The sequence below is a fragment of the Ricinus communis genome, chromosome 9 (assembly GCF_019578655.1).
Source record: "Ricinus communis isolate WT05 ecotype wild-type chromosome 9, ASM1957865v1, whole genome shotgun sequence".
NCBI classification, from domain to species: Eukaryota; Viridiplantae; Streptophyta; class Magnoliopsida; order Malpighiales; family Euphorbiaceae; genus Ricinus; species Ricinus communis.
This window is the reverse complement of record NC_063264.1, coordinates 25,185,852-25,205,699: the sequence shown is the minus strand read 5'-3', so window position 1 is coordinate 25,205,699 and position 19,848 is coordinate 25,185,852. Positions and strand designations below refer to the sequence as shown.

The 19,848-nt window shown below is 34.3% G+C and overlaps 1 protein-coding gene and 1 pseudogene across 3 annotated transcripts; one reads left to right on the top strand and one right to left on the bottom strand.

Annotated features, from left to right (window-relative positions):
- Positions 1 to 3,085: 3,085 nt before the first annotated feature.
- On the bottom strand, positions 3,086 to 4,185 carry LOC107262075 (annotated as a pseudogene).
- A 2,054-nt stretch (positions 4,186 to 6,239) lies between these two features.
- LOC8287678 (ribokinase) lies at positions 6,240 to 18,737 on the top strand. 3 transcript variants are annotated; one of them, XM_015725598.3, is made up of 4 exons: positions 6,249 to 7,053; positions 10,847 to 11,032; positions 18,130 to 18,325; positions 18,456 to 18,737. In XM_015725598.3, exons 1-4 carry the CDS (start codon positions 6,397 to 6,399, stop codon positions 18,545 to 18,547), a joined length of 1,131 nt encoding a protein of 376 aa, XP_015581084.2. In that variant the 5' UTR covers positions 6,249 to 6,396; the 3' UTR covers positions 18,548 to 18,737. The 3 variants fall into 3 exon arrangements, with proteins under 3 accessions (XP_015581086.2, XP_048235138.1, XP_015581084.2); XM_015725600.3 differs by lacking the exon at positions 18,456 to 18,737 and having other exon boundaries at positions 6,240 to 7,053; positions 17,826 to 18,188; XM_048379181.1 differs by lacking the exons at positions 18,130 to 18,325; positions 18,456 to 18,737 and adding an exon at positions 17,815 to 18,007 and having other exon boundaries at positions 6,241 to 7,053.
- Positions 18,738 to 19,848: the final 1,111 nt, after the last annotated feature.

Genomic DNA, 19,848 nt, shown 5'->3' with positions numbered 1-19,848 from the left:
ATTTTTTGATAGAGCTGTTGATAGTCTTATGGCCACTCAGATTCCCACGGGATCTCACCTTACTAATGCTATAGGTAAACATTGCTTAGTGTTTTCTGCATCTAATTCTAGTATGCTTCAATAACTTTTGCGTACTAAATCAAAAGTAGCACCCTGGATTATGGACACAGGAGCATTAGATTATAAAGTATGCTCTATTGATTAGTTTAATTCTTGTTATTCACTAACTGCTTGTTTAGTAAAGTTGCCTAATGGTTCAACAAATAAAGTGACACACATTGGAACTATTTCCCTCAATTATGATCTTATATTGCACAATGTCTTTCTTATACCTTCATTTACTTTCAATTTACTCTCAACAAGTAAACTTACCTTATCGAGAAAATTTTGCCTCATTTTTTTATTCTAACTATTGCTTTATCCAAGTCCTCTCATCATGGATGATGATTGGACTGGCTAAAGTGTATCAAGGCCTCGTATTTTCTACAAAATCCTAATGTTTATAGCAAAAAAGTCAATAATGTTGGTTCTGTCTGCAGTTTCATATAAAACTTGGCATCATAAACTAGGACACATTCCTTTCAAACATCTTCAACTCTTCAGTCTTTTACTTGGATGTAATGCTCATAGTAAGTCACCTTTTATTACTTGTCCCAAGGCTAAAATGAAAAGATTACCCTTTTCGGAGTTTGTTGATACTATTGCTAGTTTGTTTGACCTTATGCATATGGATGTTTGGGGTCCATACTCACATTTAGATTTGAATAAACATCACTATCTTTTGTCCACAGTTGACGAGTTCTCATAATCTACTTGGGTTTTCTTGCTTAAATGCAAATTTTAAGTCTTTTGTGATAGCCTGGCCTAGAGAAGTGACCCGATGAGGACGGGAAGTGGACGTCGGGGCAAAGATAGGATGCCTGGATAAGGAACGACTTCTGGCAGGCTTCTAGGATGGCAACACTCTAAGGTACGGGGTACATGAATGAATTGAATTACACTTCAAAATGGGGGGGGAAATAGTTGATAACATATATATAAAAGGTTGGAACTAATCACATAAAGCGCCTTTTGGTTGTTTGGATGTGGAGTTGTAGGAACTCTAAAGTTAAACGTGCTTGGTTCAGAGAAATTTCAGGATAGGGGGGGGGGGACTTTTTGGAAAGTTCTCGAACCTGCCAAAGGGATAAAACCGTGAGGCCAATGGGGGCCAAAGCGAACAATATCTCATATGATATGGTTTCGGGTCGTTATATCTTTTATTGGGTTAAATACTTCTATAATCTCATTCTTACTCAATTTTATATCTCTATTAAGATAATAAGGATAAGTCAAGGAACAAAATTTAACATGTATGATTTCTATCATTCAAAAGGGGTAAAAGTGCATTTTTTTAGGATATCCTGCACGTGTTAAAGGCTATAAGCTTTTTGATCTTGATTCTCGGACCTGCTTTATCTTAAGAGATGTCACATTCTGTGAAATCATCTTTCTTTTCTTTACCTTCAATTTCTCAAACTCATCCTACGTTATTATTTTGCCTTATATTCCTATTGATCATTCATACCTTTATCACTTTCAAACTTCTTCTCTTACTGTAAATGACCCTGTTCACACAGTTCCTGCTATATCTTCTACACTTCAATAATCTCAAACCTTATCACCGCCTCCTATTGATAGTGATCCTTCACTTACTATTCCTATTTCTCCTATTCTTAGGAGGAGTTCCAGAACCACTAAATTTCCCTCTTACTTACAACACTATCATCAATCTGTTTCAACACACTCACCTACTTTTCTAGACTCTTCTGTCGCTTTCCCATTATCGTACTATATCTCTTATACCGCTGTTTCCCCCACATATTAGAAATTTGCTTTGTCTATCACCACTACACCAGATCTTGTTAATTATAGTCAAGCAATTGAGCATTCTCATTAGAGAGATGTTATACAGTTTGAATTGGAAGCATTGCATCAAAATAATACATGGATATTATAGCTTTACCTCATGAAAAGGTTCCTATTGGATATAAATAGGTCTACAAGACCAAATACTTGGCTGATGGTAGTTTAGATAAATATAAAGCTCATTTGGTGACAAAGGGGTGTACTCAAAAGAAAGAAGTTGATTTTCAAAAAACTTTTAGTCTTGTAGCTAAACATACTTCTATTAGAATGTTTTTAGCTTTGGCAGCTATCAATGGTTGGTATTTGGCTCAGTTAAGTGTGAATAATGCTTTCTTGTATGGTGATTTAATGGAAGATGTTCACACAGACCTTCCTTTAGACTACCAGCTTGAGGGGGAGAGTCTAGTTCAATCTCGTAGCAAGGGCGGCAAGGGAAAATTGGACTATAAATTACAAAAATCACTTTATAGACTAAACCAGGCTTCTAGGCAATGGAATACAAAATTTACAGATTGTTTGGTTCAAAATGGATTTACACAATCAATGTCATATTACTACATTTTCAAAGATTCTTGATAAAGGTTTTGTGATATTGCTTATGTATGTTGATGATATAGCAATTGCTAGTGAGAACCAACAGTTAATTACAAAGGTTAAGGAGATTTTGAGTTCCAGCTTTAAGCTAAAAGACCTAGGTAAGTTAAGGTACTTTTTAGGGTTAGAGATTGCAAGAACTTCAAAAGGTATTTATGTGTATCAGAGGAAATATACTCTTGAGTTATTGCAAGAGTATGGACTATTGGCATCAAGTTCATCCGACATTCCAATTGAAGTGAATCATCACTTCATTTATAATGATGACCACTTAATTGAAGATCCTTTTGCGTATAGAAAGATTTTTGGAAAGATAATGTATCTAATCTTAACTAAGCTAGCCAATAGGTAGTGTAGGTGTTAACATAATTTATGGATAAGCCAATATACATTCATTTAGTAGCAGCTTACAAAGTGATAAGGTACTTAGAGGATAATCCAGGATAGGGGATTTACTTCTTTTCTAGTTCACAACCTCAGTTGATAGCTTACATAAATAATGATTGGGGAGCATGCAATAAATCAAGAAAATCTTTGATTGAATACTGGGTATTTCTAGGGGAATCACTTGTGAGCTGGAAATCAAAGAAATAAAATGTTGTTTCGAGGAGCTCAACTGAAGCTGAATATAAGGCAATGTCATCAACAACAAGTGAGATAGTTTCGTTGGCTAACCTGCTAGAAGATTTTAATGTGAAACTCAGTAGACCAGCTATCATGCATTGTGATAATGTTTAAGCTATGCATATAGCTAAGAATCCATTATTCCATGAGAGAACAAAGCACACAGAGGTGGATTGTCACTATGTTAGTGAGAAGGTAGTTTCTGTTAAATATTATAATTATCTTATTATTATAAGGGTAGTATAGTATTTTTTCTTTTCTTTGTGTTATATTATAAATATCCATTTTCTTTATTTTAGGATTAGCTTTTCCTTTCAAGATGAACAATTAGCCTTCTTTATTCATAAACTCTTTTCAATTTTCTCATGGTATCAGAGCTTATCTCGGGGCTCCGGAAGCATAGATCTTCAGCCCATGGATTTTTTGTTCGGAGTGAAATATTTCTGGTTTTTTTTTTTTTTTTCATTCAGTGAGTCGACTTCTGTTTCTACTTCTAATTCAGTGTTAAATGAAGCAACCAATTGTTTTCTTTTCGATCGTGCACGCCTGTTTTGGAACCAATTGTACACATTTGTTTTAGAAATTTGTCCATGCTGGCTGAGCTCAGACGTTATCTCTTTAATTTTTTGTTTGCTTGGAGTTCCATTTCCCTAATCAAAGATGCGCTCTAGAATTTGAAGTTGCACTGGTGTTGGAGTCCACCGTTGTCTTGCAGTGATTTTATGTCTACCAGAAGTCATTAATGGATCACAGTAGAGATTTCCCAACCTACCTCCTACAAGATCTTGCTGGGCAGAGAGGGTTTTATGCATCTCAACAAGCTGTTCACAAATAGTAGCATAAACAACAAATTTAGCATATTGTAATTTGGTCCATATTTTCATGTCCCGGTTTGAGATTAAAAGTTTATAAGTGCTATTTTGTGTGTTGATTTGTTTTGGATTAAATAGAATTTTCGTCTGTTTCAACCCATGAATTTGTAAAGCAGATTTATTGATCTCTTTGAGTAATTGATCATTATTGATTTCTGTTGGAATTTTTCTTTTCCGTTATGGCTGAAGTTAGAGATGATTCACTTCAAGCAGTTAGTGTTCAATTAGATGGTAAAAATTATGCATATATTGGAGTTATATGATGAAAATTTTTCTGAAATGTAAACAAAATTGGGGATATATTTTAGGTGCTTCTATTAAGCCTCAAGATGGAGCGGTAACTGACTATGTGGGATTATTAGATAAATGAGAGGTAGTTAATTCAAAAATCATTACTTGGACCAATAATTCTGTTAAGTATTCAATAGGTACCCAGTTAGCAAAATATGAGACAACTAAGGAGGTTTGGGATCATTTAGCTAGATTGTACACACAGTCTAATTTTGTAAAATAGTACCAGTTGGAATATGATATTCATGCTTTTCAGCAGAAAAATATGAGTATTCAGAAATTTTATGATGCTATGATAGATTTGTGGGATCAATTGGCTCCCACAGAATCTGCTGAATTACGAGCCTTTGGAGCTTATATTGCACGAAGAGAGGAGCAGAGCTTGGCACAATTTTTAATGGCCCTTTGTGATGAGTTTGAGGGACTTGTGGGTCTATTATGCATCGTCATCCACTGCCTTCTGTTGACTCTATTGTTAGTGAGCTTTTGGCTGAAGAAATTCGTTTTAAGCCTTCGGTTGTAAAAGAGGTTTCTTCAGCTTCTACTCCATCCATTTTTACCATGTCTCCACGATCAAAGTTTAATTCTTAGTTCAGGCCATATGGATTTGTTGCTCGTGATGAATGCGGGTTCTATAAGCAAAAAGGTCATTGGAAATCTCAGTGTCCGAAATTGGGCAGAGGAAAGCAACAACAGTCTCATCAGTGGCCTTATCGACCATCGACTCTCCATAATGGACCTCCTCCTCTACCTCGTCGTCACAATGCACTATCAACCTCCTCCTTGGATCCATCAATGATTGAGCAGTTTCAGCAGTTCCTTGCATCTCAGCCTCATGCTATGTCAGCTTCCTCTCAAATAGGATTGTCATCTAGTCTTTCAGGTATATCCCCTTCCTCCTGGATTTTAGATTCTAGTGCTTCAAACCATATGTCATATAATTTGTCATTATTCACTTCTCTAACCCCTAAAGTCGCAGTTCCTGTTATGAGTGCTAGTATTACACCTATACCATTGCAAGGTGTTGGTTTGGTTATTATGCTTTCTCTGTCTTTATCTAATGTCTATCACATTCCTAGTCTTGCTTTAAATCTTGCTTCTGTTGGTCAGATATGTAATACTGGATGCTTAGTCTTTTTTTCTTCTTCTGCTTTTTATGTTCAGGATCCAAATTCTTAGGAAGTGATTGGGATCGGCGATAGAGAAAGAGGAATTTATGTATTGGATCAGCTCAAAACTCCTCATACTGCAGCAGTTGTTCCTAGTGTGAATTTGTCATCCTTTCATTTGAGTCCTTTTTCGTCTGTGTTTTATTTGTGGCATTCTCGCCTTGGTCATGTCTCTGTGTCTCGTTTGCAATTTTTAGTTTCTACAGGGGCTTTAGGAAATTTGAAAGCTCATGATATTTCTGATTGCAGTGGTTGTAAGTTTTTAACATTCCTTTCTCTATCTTATATAGAAGGATATATGATTTTTAACTCTACTTTCTAAATTCTTAGAATAATATATGTAGTTTAATATATTTTTTCTAATTTTTGAATTAAAATATTTTAATTATCTCATAAAAATAATTGAACTTAATAGCGTATATAGCATAAATTTTTATTATATATTTTTTTTTTATAAAATTTTTGTCACAGTGTTTTTAAAATATTTCTATTTTTATAAAGATTAGTTGACATTTAATATTTTATTTAATGCCATTTAAAAGTATAATTTTTTATATTTTTTTTTATTTTTAAACTCTTTAATAATTATTTTTCTAATTGTTAATAGTTATATATTATTCTCATTCATTTTTCTTATTTTATTTTTATTTTACATAACTTTTTTAAATTTTATTGATGATTTTCAAAAGTTAATGATAATATTTTAATATTATTATTTTTACTTTAATATTACAATTGTTAAAATAACCGGCCTTGTGTGGCGGGCACTAATCTAGTTTATTCGTAAATTAGCAATTGGATTTTTTGGAACTCTAATTTCACTGTGATACCCAACACTTTGTCTATACAATATCTGCAAGTAGTTGACATTTGATCTTCGATCTGAAAGCGACCGAGAGAGAGACAGGGTATCCTTTCTGTTAGATAGAATAGCAAATATGAAAGGAATAGCTTTTTCACCTGCAAATCATTGTTTCCTCACAAAATCTCAGAACCTCACTAACAAACAGTCAGTAAATTCAAACCCAATTCAATTCATCAATCACCAAACTCAAAAAACCCAAAACCCATTAACAAGAACAAACCAATTTCCATCAGTTGCAACAAAGTCCTCCAAAAACCCTCTGGGGCCAATCAATACACCACCACTAGTTGTGGTTGGATCAGCTAATGCAGACATATATGTAGAAATTGACAGACTACCCAAAGAAGGAGAGACAGTTTCAGCTAAGAATGGACAGACACTTGCTGGTGGTAAAGGAGCTAACCAAGCAGCATGTGGTGGCAAACTTTCTTATCCAACTTACTTTTTGGGTCAAGTGGGTGAAGATGCAAATGGGAAGTTGATCACTGATGCTTTAAAGAATCGTGGAGTTCACCTTGATTATGTAAGATATGTTGGCGATGTCCCTACTGGACATGCTGTTGTCATGCTTCAGTCTGATGGACAGAATTCTATTATCATTGTTGGTGGTGCTAACATGAATTCTTGGCCTGAGATGTTGGGTGATGAGGATTTGATGATTGTGAAGAATGCTGGTATTATTCTGCTGCAGAGGGAAATCCCTGATGACATCAATATCCAAGTTGCAAAGGTCATTCTTTTCTTTCCTTTTTTCTTTAATTTATATTCATGCTAATCTGAATGCTTTCTTTTAAGGTTGTGATTGTTTGTAGTTTGTATCTTTATCGAGCTTGACTATGTCTTGCATCCAAGCGATTGAAATCTTGGCCTGATTCAACTGTTCAAACAATCTGAGTGGTTTTGCTAAGATTCAACATAGAAATAGAAAATTACAATGATTCCCAGTAGCGGTACAAGGTGATGAAAAACCTTAATAGTGGATTCTACTTCGGTTAGGCACTAACATGGTATTAAGATTTTGAGTGGTCTCTACTCTCTATTTATTATGCATCCTTGAGTATCTATTTTCTGTTACTTGAGGTTGTTATTCCTCAATGTAGTGTAGAAAATGTGCTTCCTATGCATTGGAAATGTTTGTGCCATGTTGTGTATATTGATCTCCTTGATATATTTTGTGATTGTGTAAAACAGGCTAGTTGATCAGGTGCCTTGTAGAAAGTGAATACAGTTGTCTGGTTTTGTAATTGCATTGGTGTTGGATAGAGGATTTTCCCTGGGAAGTTGAACTACTTGATTATTAGGATTAGCACGAGTTTGATATCATCTAGATATATTGTGAGGCTATAATTAGCTATTTCTTGGAAAATTGTAATGTTTGTTGGCATTAGAATCAGTTAGAATCAGTCAATGCAATTGAAGATAATTTCTAATGGTGATGCTAATTTGGAGTGTGTTATGAGAGTTAGTGTGATGCTGATGGAGCCTTGAGTGCACTGACTTATTATTAAGTTTGATGCCTATGAACTTCTATTTATGAAATGTAGGTTTATATTAAGTCGTGCAACTCCATGTTATTTGAATTTTACACCACCATTAATACTTGATCTTGCCAAGTGACAACCCCATACTCATTATATGGACCTAGTTGTGGCTCTAAATCTTCGCCCTTTCTCATTGCATCCCTGGGTTTCTTATTCTTGCTCTCCACCATGTTCAATCTCAAGAAAGCCTTGACATGGATGCTCAGCTTACGTTTATTTATCTCCAGTTATGCTTTTCTTAGTATCCAGAATATGGTTCATGGTGTGCTCCACTTCTAGTAACTATGATCTACAAATATAGTTTAGATCTTGGCCTTCATTTCTTAGCAAGTATCACTAGAATGTGGAAGAATTTGTTAGTATAACTGAGAAAATATTCCTCTTTCTGGTTTGATGTTTCATTACACACCAAAAAATATATCACTACCTCTTATACAATCAAAAGAAGCTTACAGAAGGTGGAACAAGGCTAGAGACTCCAAAAAGGACTGGTAGAAGGATAAATCTTACTTCAGTAGAACTCTAAAGCAGTTTTTGTCTTGATTTCTACTTGCTGAGGAGTTGCCATGGGGAGATACACTTGGATTGACATACTAAGGCCACTCTAGCATTTTAGATGGTAGAAATGCTCAAAGAAATGAAGAGGGATACTGAATAATCTTTTGTGGCCCAGGCTCCAGAATAAACAAGCTGAATGTTTGACGCAGGACACTTGTAGGATTTGTTTTCTATGTATGCATTGAATCAAATTAGATGCTAGAGAGATTTTGAAACTCAAGTTGACAACTCAGCAAACTTTAGATGGGGTTGAAATATGTATTTGTGGACAGAAGATAACAAAAATAAAAGGTATACATTAAAGGTTCTTAGCATTACACTTAGAAGTTTGTAGGCTGAAGTGCATGACTTAATCCCAATAAGTGTTACTTTGATGGTCTTGATTATTGATTGAAAAATTATTATAGTACTATGGGCATGGGTATTTATAGACTTTAAACGGACAAATTAGACTTAGACCCCTAGGCCATGATTGGTACAGCGGTATCACTATCGTAAGGGAATGAGGATTACATTCCATGTTATATTTCGTAGTTGGCTGTCCAAAATATTTTGGTGCAATGTAATGTGGATTATAAAGTTGTTCCTCTTCCTTCAGGAGGAGCAATGGTAATTACTTGCAAAACCAAAACCTTTTAACTGTGATTACGTGACTTACTGTTTTGCTGTTGTCTACTAGAAATATAGTGGGACCACTGAAAATAAAAGGAGCTGAATTTTTTTTAATGCTTTTGATAATATTGAATTTCATGAAGTGTGACAAATGTCTTTAACATGATTCTTTTTCCTTCTTGTTTATGATTGTGAATTAAGTTATATAAACCCCTGATGTTTTTGTATTTTATATTTTTTCTTATTAATTTAATTTAATTATAAAGTTAGGCATATTTAATTCTTATGTCACAATTGATTGCCATTATATAATTATTAGAAATAATATTTACATGGTACATCAATAATAGTTTTAATCAATAAAGTCAATTAATAATAATGACGTACGTATTACTATTTAGACAAAACAAATGTTATAAGCATATTGATCATAATTTCAATACATCCATATATAAATGAATATATATCCACAAAAAGTCATTACATTACACTAAGCTTTTTTTCTCGTACAATCAAATGTGGTAATGTAATCTTCATTTCATTGCATACATTGTACTTTTCATTCCATTATTGGTCCCGATGCTCTTTGGATTTGGACCTAGAGAAAAGAATTAAGATTTTCTTAACTAACAAGTTCTCCAATAAGACTCCTTAAGACACCTGACTAAAGAACACAAGGTGCCTCAGAATCTGGAAATTGTAAAATTCTGGCCAGCCCGCTAATTTATTCAAATAGACATATAAAATAAGACTAACAATCCTGGCAAGTATTCTATGATATCCAAAATAAAGCCTATAAGACATCTAGGCCATAATTTTAAGGTTCTTGATTCTTTTAGTTATGTTTTTTTGAGTTTCTTGTCATTTGCGTCACTATCTTTTTGTTTGACAACAAGTGGTATAGTAGTATGGGAATGTCTTTGTTCTATTAAACTAGAGCTATTTGACTCGGTCATATCCTGTAAAAGTTTAGGCGTTTTGAATTGTTTGTTGACATGAACAAAATGTTTTCTGACATTTGCGATTAGATTTTCTTGTAAAGTATCATAATTATGTTTGTGGTATATGAATGCTATTTGAAGAATTCTTATATCCTTTTGCCTAGTCCATGACAGACTGGGAATCATACCTCCAACTGAATCATTAAATAATTGGCTGTAATTTTCTCATGTGCATAAACCTAGAATGGGTGATCGCTTAACTACTGTAAATGGTTCTCTGATGTGGGAACTTGATGTGTTTCTTAAGATGGCATGCAAAGCTTTCACAACTTCAGTTATAAGGTTAGCCATCAAGCCATCATTTCTCTTGTGTGGAGTCCCCTCAAGCATTATGCAAGCAATAATGTTCCAAATTCTTTACCTATTATATGATTGTTTGATTTCAATTTGGGATGTGTTGCTACTTGCTAGGCTTAATTGCATACAGAATTTTAAACTTTGCATGGATTTCTTACTTCCATTCCATGCTTTTGGATTTTTCAATTTGATTTATAAGTTCCCATTGTATATGGAATTTTATCAGATGGCTGATGCGTGTGCAATTACTGATGTGGTAGAGGCACTCAGTTTTTACTGTTGACATAGTTGCTGACTTTGGATTAGCATATACATGTCCTAGACTATAATTTTCCTTGATGATATGGCATTTAATTGTTTCCATTGCTAATCACATTTGAACTTCTCAATCTTTGATATTTATTCCTTTAATCATTTGTAACATAATGACCATGGTATTATTTAAGCTTCCTCACCCTTTACCTTCTACTTTCTTTTATTCATTTCTTTCACACTGTTGCTGCCATGTCTTTAGGCTGCAAAGCAAGCAGGTGTGCCTGTTATTTTTGATGCTGGGGGAATGGATGCACCAATACCTTCAGAACTGTTGAAATTTGTCGACATCTTTAGCCCAAATGAAACTGAACTTGCTCGTATCACTGGCATGCCCACAGAAAATGTTGAACAGATTGGTCAAGCTGTCAAAAAGTGTCATGAAATGGTTAGTATGCATTATCCAAGCAATCTTTATCATTAGTCATTTTGTGTTGCACCTATCATGATTTTTTGCCTTTTTATTTTTGAAAATTTAAAATGGCATGTTTTACTTCTAGTGAAAATTTAATTGTTGTCTAGTCAATTTCATAGTGTTGTGAGAGCTGTGCTTGTTCACATTCATAAAATTTTAAGAATCCTACTAAGCTTAAGTATGTAATTCATTCCATCATAAACATATGTTGTACATGAGTTATTAGACCAACTAGTGAAGTCATAATATGACATGACAGAGAATATTTTTAACCTGCCTTAGGAGTTTCCTTTTCCAACTGCATGTTTTCTCTATCTTCAAAATTAAATTATAATCATTTTAGCTATCTTGTTTGGAGGAAAGGTCCCAGTAATAGGTTTTCAGTTTGATCTTCTTTGTGAAGCACATTTAAGGCCATTCAGTTTCATAGTGCGCAAGGCAGTTGAGTGAGGTGTGCTTGTTCATGTGTTTCTAAGAAAGTTTAATCTTTATAGAAAACTCCTATTGTAAGTTTTGCTTCATTAATGAAGTTGATTACTCTCTGTCATGGACTGTTGAGTTACCAATGACTAGTTTTTACTTGCTACTGGGATGTGTATAAGCAGTTTCAGATTAAATTTTTTCATTGTTTGGTTACAAGCATAACTAGTTTTAGAAGAGAATAACCTTTTTTGGTTGTTGGGATGACTACTTGGACTGGGATAATCATTTGACTAGAAGTTGAGAGAACTCTTTTCCAAGTATAAATTAGCTACGATTCAAGACCGGGATAAGTGCCCCGCTGGTACCAAATCTTAGCCACTTATATCCATTTGGTACCAAACCTTCAATTTATTTCTTTTTGGTACCCCTCCTATTATTTTTGTTACTTCTGCCAGTATCAATGAGGAATCTGGCAGTTATTTGCTAATGTGGCTACCGGATTTATAAAGGACCACAGACCACTTGCCACATCTGTTGCTGAGTCATTTACTTTATCCAAGTCAGCAAAAAAATCACCTTTACCTTAAGCTAAACAATTGAGACAAATTGTTTTCCTCCTTTAAGCCAACCCAAGAGTAACCGCTTTACCTCAGAAATCAACAAAAAACGTTCTACTTCCACTTCCATTGTCAACACTCTCTGAGCCTCTGGTCTTTGAGCTTATGCTTCATAGTTTCTTTATAGAACTGTACCTGCACATTGTGAGATTGGGGAGCAATGACACTTGACTGGCGAGTAAGGGAGAAACGCGAAGACCCACCAGTATACTGTAAGTACAAGCACCTGTAGTTATTCTGTGGTTATTGAAAGACTGAAGTTCTATCCATGTTCAATTTGCATCTTTGAATGTGTATTGTATGCTGCATTACTTTGGAAGTTAATAATGCAAGGGGCTAGGGTTTTTCTCATTAATTGGTACTGTGAAGAAATCCTTTTTATCGGTTGAATGTTGATGATGTTTATTGATACTGCTTTTCTTAAAGTAATTAATGTCTGTTTAATTAATTTAGTGTAAATGTATTATGCAGTGCCTAATTCCAAGTATTTTAGTTTGTATTAACATGATTATGGAGTTGATGGTAGAGGTCATCTTAAGCTATAGGATGGGAGCTGTTGATTTTTGTAGTTTAGATAAGATGTCTAGGTTAGAAAGAGATTCAATGACTAAAGAGCTAAGAATGAAACCTGAAACAAAAATTATTATGTGGAAGCATCTTACGAAGAGTATGAATGATGGAATGAGAAGCCTTGAAACTGATAGTGATGCTTTAGAAATGGCAATGTCTGTGGAGGATTGTAAATTGATGCATATATTTAGTAGGGATAAGTTTGAAGGAATAGAAGAAGTTGGGGAAGAAGTTGAGGAACCACATGCTAATGAATAGGCTGTGAAAAATATGTCTGAGATGGAAGGAGAAGAACCATAAAATGAACAAGATATGGATGATGATAGCTGTGAGGGTAGTGAGAATAGTGATGCAGATTCACAGGACAATGAGTTTGTGAACTGTGATTATGACCTGAGGGATGAAGATGATGATGATGCTATGTTTGATAAGTTTGTTGATAAGGAGCTTGAGAGGGACATACCATCTGGATCTAGAACTGCTAGGCAACCTGCTGAGGAGTTGTTTGAAGAATCATATGCCACAGTATACGCTCCATCAGATGAGCTGTTGTCATGATTCTCAACTGAAGACAATGATGCAGATTCAAGGAAGCACAAGTGGCTTGTGTTTAATGAGGAAATTGACATGGCGAATCCCAGCTTCAAAATTGGAATGCTATTCACTTCCTTCAAACAATTCAGTGATGCAGTTAAGAGCTCATTAATCAAAACTACAAACCAGGTAATATTTGGTCCAAATACAAGGCAGAAATGCAAGGCTAAGTGCAAAAAAAAATGTCAGTTCTTCATTTAGGCTTACTTGATGAACACAGACAAAGAAACAGTGCAGATCAAGTCAGCTTCTTTCACTCACAACTATTCAAGAGAGGCATACAATAGGCATGTTAATGCCAAATGGATAGCTCAACATTATGCTGAAAGGTTCAGAGCTGATCCCAGTTGGGCAGTTCAAGGGATCATACAAGCTGTGAAAGAAGACTGTGGTGTTGATATGTCCAAACTTAAAGCATGGAAAGCAAGAAATGCTGCCTTGAAATTTATAAATAGTGATGAGATAGAACAACTTTTTAGACTTCATGATTACAAGTTAGAACTGTTGAGAAGTAATCCAGGAAGCACTATAATTTTTTATTTCAATGAAGTAGTTTTTAACAGTATGTATGTGTGCTTTGCTACAATGAGGAATGGATTTAAGTGTTGTAGGCCTTTGATATCTTTGGATGGGTGTTGGCTTAAATGAGTATTTGGAGGACAGCTTCTCATAGCTGTTGCTTTAAATGCAAATGATTGCATCTATCCAGTGGCATTAGTGTGTTGTGCAGAAAGAAATCAAGCAATACTTGAAATGGTTTTTGGAATTGCTGGCTGAAGATTTGGAAATAACAAACAGTTATTATTGGGTGTTCATGACTGACAGACAGAAGGTAAATACTCTTTATCTCCACCCTTTTGGGTTCCCAACTCCCGCTTAGCTCAGTTAGCTCAAAGGGAAAGGTAACTCAATAAGAGGAAGTATTTATTAGATCAAGCCATTTCAACATAGCAGGTGGGACCACTAGACAACACTTTCTATTATTTTTCAGAGTTTATGTCAAGACCGACACAAATCGCCTTTCTATTCCAAAGCAAAAGCAGATGGACGGCGATTCCCCCCTTTCCATTTCAGTAGGGAGGGGAAATTCCTAGGATTCATAGTACGAAAGAATGGGATTAAGGTGTATCCCGCTAAAACAAAAGACATACTGGGGAGGACGCTCCCTCTAGACATTCTTCTGATGCTTGAGACTTAGAGACTAGCATTAAATTTTGGGCATATTCCTGTTACTATTATATACCTTACTCGTACAATTTCCTTTTCTATTCCTTCATATATTTTCATGACTGATTGACATAATGATATTAATTGTGTTGTGATTTTGGAATGGTAGTAAATGCCCCGCTAGTGCCAAACCTCGTCACTTATATCCATTTGGTACCAAACCTTCAATTTGTTTCTTTTTGGTACCCTTCCTATTATTTCTATTACTTCCGCCAGTATCAATGAGGAATCTAGCAGTTATTTGCTGATTTGGCTGCCGGATTTACAAAGGACCACATCACAATTGCCGCATGTGCTGCTAACTCATTTATTTTATTCTAGTCAGCAATTAACAAAATCTCACCCCAAATAAATAACTCTAAATTAGGAAAATTTCCAATTTTGAACCCTAGTTTTTAGTATTTGGCTCGATTCACTCTTTGTTCCCCTTCAATGGCAAGAATAAGGCCTTATTCTAAAATCACAATACAGTCTTATTCTAAAATCACAATACACAATTAATACCATTCTGCCAATCAGTCATGAAAATATATGAAGGAATAGAAAAGGAAATTGTGAAGAGTATTTACCTTCTGCCTGCCTGTCAGTCATGAACACCCAATTATAACTGTTTGTTATCTCCAAATCTTCAACAAGCAACTCCAAAAACCATTTCCAATATTGCTTGTTTTCTTTCTGCATAACACACCATGCCACTAGATAGATGCAGTCATTTGCATCTAAAGCAATAGTTGTGAGAAGCTGTCCTTCAAATATTCCTTTAAGCCAACACCCATCCAAAGATATCAAAGGCCTACAATACTTAAATCCTTCCCTCAATGCAGCAAAGCACACATATATACTGTTAAAAACTCCTTCATTCAAATAAAAAATTATAGTGCTCCATAAATTACTTCTGAACAGTTCTAGCTTGTAATCATGAAGTCTAGAAAGCTGTTCTGTCTCATCATCATTGATAAAATTCAAGGCAGCATTTCTTGCTCTCCGTGCTTTAAGTCTGGACACATCAACACCACAGTATGCTTTCACAGCTTGTATGATCCATTGAATTACTCAACTGGGATCAGCTCTGAACCTTTCAACATAATGCTGAACTATCCATTTGGCATTAACATGCCTATTGTATGCCTCTCTTGAACAGTTGTGAGTGAGAGAAGCTGACTTGATCTGCACTGTTTCTTTGTCTATGTTCATCAGGTAAGCCCAAATGAAGAACTGGCATCTTTTCTTGCACTTAGCCTTGCATTTCTGCCTTGTATTTGGACCAAATATTACCTGGTTTCTAGTTTTGATTGATGAGCTCTTAACTGCATCCTTGAATTGTTTGAAGAAACTGAATAGCATTTCAATCTTGAAGCTGGGATTCGCCATGTCAGTCTCCTCATTAAACACAGGCCACTTGTGCTTCCTTGAATTTGCATCACTGTCTTCAGTTAAGGATCATGATAACAGCTCCTCTGATGGAGTATATACTGTGGCATCTGATTCTTCAGACAACTCCTCAGCAGGTTGCTTAGAAGTTCTAGATCTAGATGGTCTGTCCCTTTCAAGCTCCTTATCAAACATAGCATCAACATCTTCATCTCTCAGGTCATAATGAGAGTCCACAAACTCACTGTCTTGTGAATCTGCATCACCACTCTCACTACTCTCACAGCTGTCATCATCCATATTTTGTTCATTTTATGGTTCCTCTCCTTCCATCTCAGATATGTTTTTCACAGCTTCTTCACTAGCATGTAGTTCCTCAACTTCTTCCCCAGCTTCTTCTATTCCTTCAAACTTATCCCTACTAAATATATGCATCAATTTACAATATTCCACAGACATTGCCATTTCAAAACCATCACTATCAGTTTCAAGGCTTCGCAATCCATCATTCATACTCTTCGTAGGATGCTTCCACATAATAATTTTTATTTCAGGTTTTATTCCTAGCTCTCTAGCCATTGAATCTATTTCTAACCTAGACATCTTATCTAAACTGCAAAAATCAACAGCTCCTACATCCTATAGCTTAGGGTGACCTCTACTATCAACTCTATAATCATGCCAATACAAACTAAAGTACTCGGAATTAGGCACTGCAAAATACAATTATCCTAAATTAATTAAACAAACATTAATTATTTTAAGAAAAACAGTATTAATAAACATCATCAACATTCAACTGATAAAAAGGATTTCTTCATAGTACCAAGTAATGAGAAAACCCTAGCTCCCTGCATTATTAACTTCCAAAGTAATGCAGTATGTAATACGCATTCAAAAATACAAATTTAACATGGATAGAACTTCAGTTCTTTCAATAATTACATGTGCTTGTACTTACAGTATACTGGTGAGTCTTCGCGTTTCTCCCTTACTCGCCAGTCAAGTGTCATTGCTTCCCAATCTCGCAATGTGCAGGTACAGTTCTATAAAGAAACTATGAAGCAGAAGCTCAGAGGCTCAGAGAGTGTTGACAATGGAGGTGGAAGTAGAATATTTTTCGTTGATTTCTGAGGTAAAGCGGTTACTCTTGGGTTAGCTTAAAGGAGGAAAACAATTTGTCTCAATTGTTTAGCTCAAGGTAAAGGTAATTTTTTTGCTGACTTGGATAAAGTAAATGACTCAACAACATATGTGGTCTGTGGTCCTTTATAAATTCGGCAGCCACATCAGCAAATAATTGCCGGATTTTTCATTGGTACTGGTGGAAGTAACAAAAATAATAGGAGAGGTACCAAAAAGAAACAAATTGAAGATTTGGTACCAAATGGATATAAGTGGCTGTGGTTTGGTACCAGCAGGGCATTTATCCCTACTTCTTCAGAGCTCCCCTTGTGGATTTTCATTATTGTTTACTTAGTCGCACAAATAGGCAATATATGGGACATTGGAAGAAGATTAAAAAAGAAAAACTAAAGTAGTAAGATTATCAACTATTCCACATATGCCTAATGTGTATTAATTAAAAAGCTTGGTTATTTTAAAGATTTAATTTAGACAGTTCTTTTGTTTGATGCAGTTATTGACCACTCAATATAAGAAAAGAAAGGAAATTTGGAATTTGAATTCATTCAGTGTTGGTATTGACATGTTAGGTCCATTGGTATTTAAAAATTGCTTACCAAATTGCTTGTTGGAATCAAGTTTTTGCTCCTAGAAGAAGTATTTTTCAGGATCATAGGCGGTAAAACTCTCTTTTAAATTGTTGCATCTAGAGTCTTTTTTTTGGGTCCGCATTTATGTAGGTCTGCATCAATTTAAATCAGACAATCTGGGCATTAGAAATTTCAATTCTGCTCCTTTATTTATCTTTTTTCTCTCCTCCTGATACAGTCTTTTATTAGGGGAAGAGACAGGAAACTTTTGCAGTTCTCCATACGGATTGTATATTCCTATACATGTGTTTAGCCCTGGTCCATATTGAGAAATTCTTTTACGCCTTGTCTTTCTCTTTCCCTATTAGAGCTTTTGTTGTTGATAGCTTAACCACTTTCTGTATTTAGTTCTACATGTGTCAGAGTGAGATGCCTATAGATGCGTATTTATAGGCAAATATCGGTCTGACGGAAAGCTGTTTGAAAATGCCAAGTTGCCAATTGATGTACTTTCTTAAGTTCTAACACTATAGGATATGAATCCTAAATTCAGGGAGTTAGGCAAGTCCTAGTGAAACTTGGGGCCCAAGGGTCGGCCTTATTTGAAGAGGGGAAAAAACCAATTATACAGCCTATTATATCTGCTGAAAGGGTGCTTGACACTACGGGTGCTGGAGATACTTTTACTGCTGCTTTTGCTGTCGCTCTGGTGGAGGGCAACACAAAAGAGGAATGCATGAGATTTGCTGGTAAGACTGGTTATATACTTGGACTGTCTTTTTTAGTTGCAGCAGCATTTGCATATATTTCTCAAGAGAATTAAAAAGGAAATCAAAATAAGAAACCGACATTCTTATGGTTCTTGTTGACATTTTACAGCTGCAGCAGCTTCTCTTTGCGTTCAAGTGAAGGGAGCAATTCCTAGCATGCCTGACCGGACATCGGTTCTGGATCTTCTTCAGGCTGTTTGAGAACATCCTTTTGATGCAATGCATTTCAGAGTGTTATCTTGTAAGTAGTAATGAAAATGTGTTTCTAGGCAGCCAAGAATATTATTACATTATGTGTCAGGAAAATGCCTTAACAATTTTTAGGGGCAACAATGGAAGAAAAACAAAGAAAGAAAGAACGAAAAAAAAAGCTGCCTTTGGCTTCCCCTCATATTTTTGAAATTTCTTTTGCATCTTTATTCTGGATAAGCCATTTATGATCGGTTTGGTTTAAGGTTGGGAATAAAAATGGAAATAGAAATGAGGAAGAGAATGATTATATTTTAGATGTTATTTAGTTTAGTATAGAATGAGAATCAAATTTATTTATCGTTGACACCAATAATAATACTTAATTATAGTTAAAAATAATAACATTTAGAAATAATTATAAAAATAGTGTGTGAAATTGTTAAGATTTAATAATTAAGTATTTAGACTTTTAAGAGTTATAATTTAGTGGATGAAATTTAGTAAATGTTTACGACAACAATAAGTTACAAGTTATCTACATTAGATTTTTTAAAAAATAATTATAAAATGGTGTGCAAAGTTAAAATTTAATAATAAAGTGTCTAAATTTTTAAAAGGTATAATTTAGCATGTAAATTGAAAATTATTAGTATTTGAGTATGTGGAACCAGTCATTATATGAAAAAAATCTAATACAGACAAATCAAATTTCTGTTTTATTTTTACAATGAAAAATTATATTTATATTTATGAGAATAAATTTTTTATTTAAACAATAAAAATATATAAATAAAGTAATGTTGGTAGTGAGGGTAATATATTATTCTATTAGAAGTAGATATTTTTTAAAGATTTTTTTATCATTTTATCTTTTTTAATCTATTAAGCTGATAATATGTGTTTTAAGGTTACAGGTCTGCAATTGTTATTGGTCTGCTATATACACTCAATTGTAAATTTTTACTAGATTCACATACCAAATGGTAATTTTTAAAAGTTTAAATATTTAATTGTAAATTTAAATAAGTAGACATACTATTTTTATAATTGTCTAGCTTTTTTTATATATGTAATTTATTTCAGACACTTAAATGTTAATAATTTTTGATTTCACACAATAAATTATAACTTTTAAAAATTTAAATATTTAATTATTAAATCTTAACAAGTGTACACCTATTTTTGTAATTATTCATATTGACTGAATTAGAATTAAATAAAGAAGATGGAATACTCTAATTTAAATTGTTTGAATTTCACTTACAAATTATATTGTATAACTAATTTGAATCTTACATTTATTGTATAAC

Coding starts and splice junctions, on each gene's coding strand:
- LOC8287678 (XM_015725598.3), top strand. CDS start 6,397: ATGAAAGGAATAGCTTTTTCACCTGCAAATCATTGTTTCCTCACAAAA. Junction 7,054..10,846: donor TCAATATCCAAGTTGCAAAG/GTCATTCTTTTC, acceptor CCATGTCTTTAG/GCTGCAAAGCAAGCAGGTGT. Junction 18,326..18,455: donor GGAATGCATGAGATTTGCTG/GTAAGACTGGTT, acceptor GACATTTTACAG/CTGCAGCAGCTTCTCTTTGC.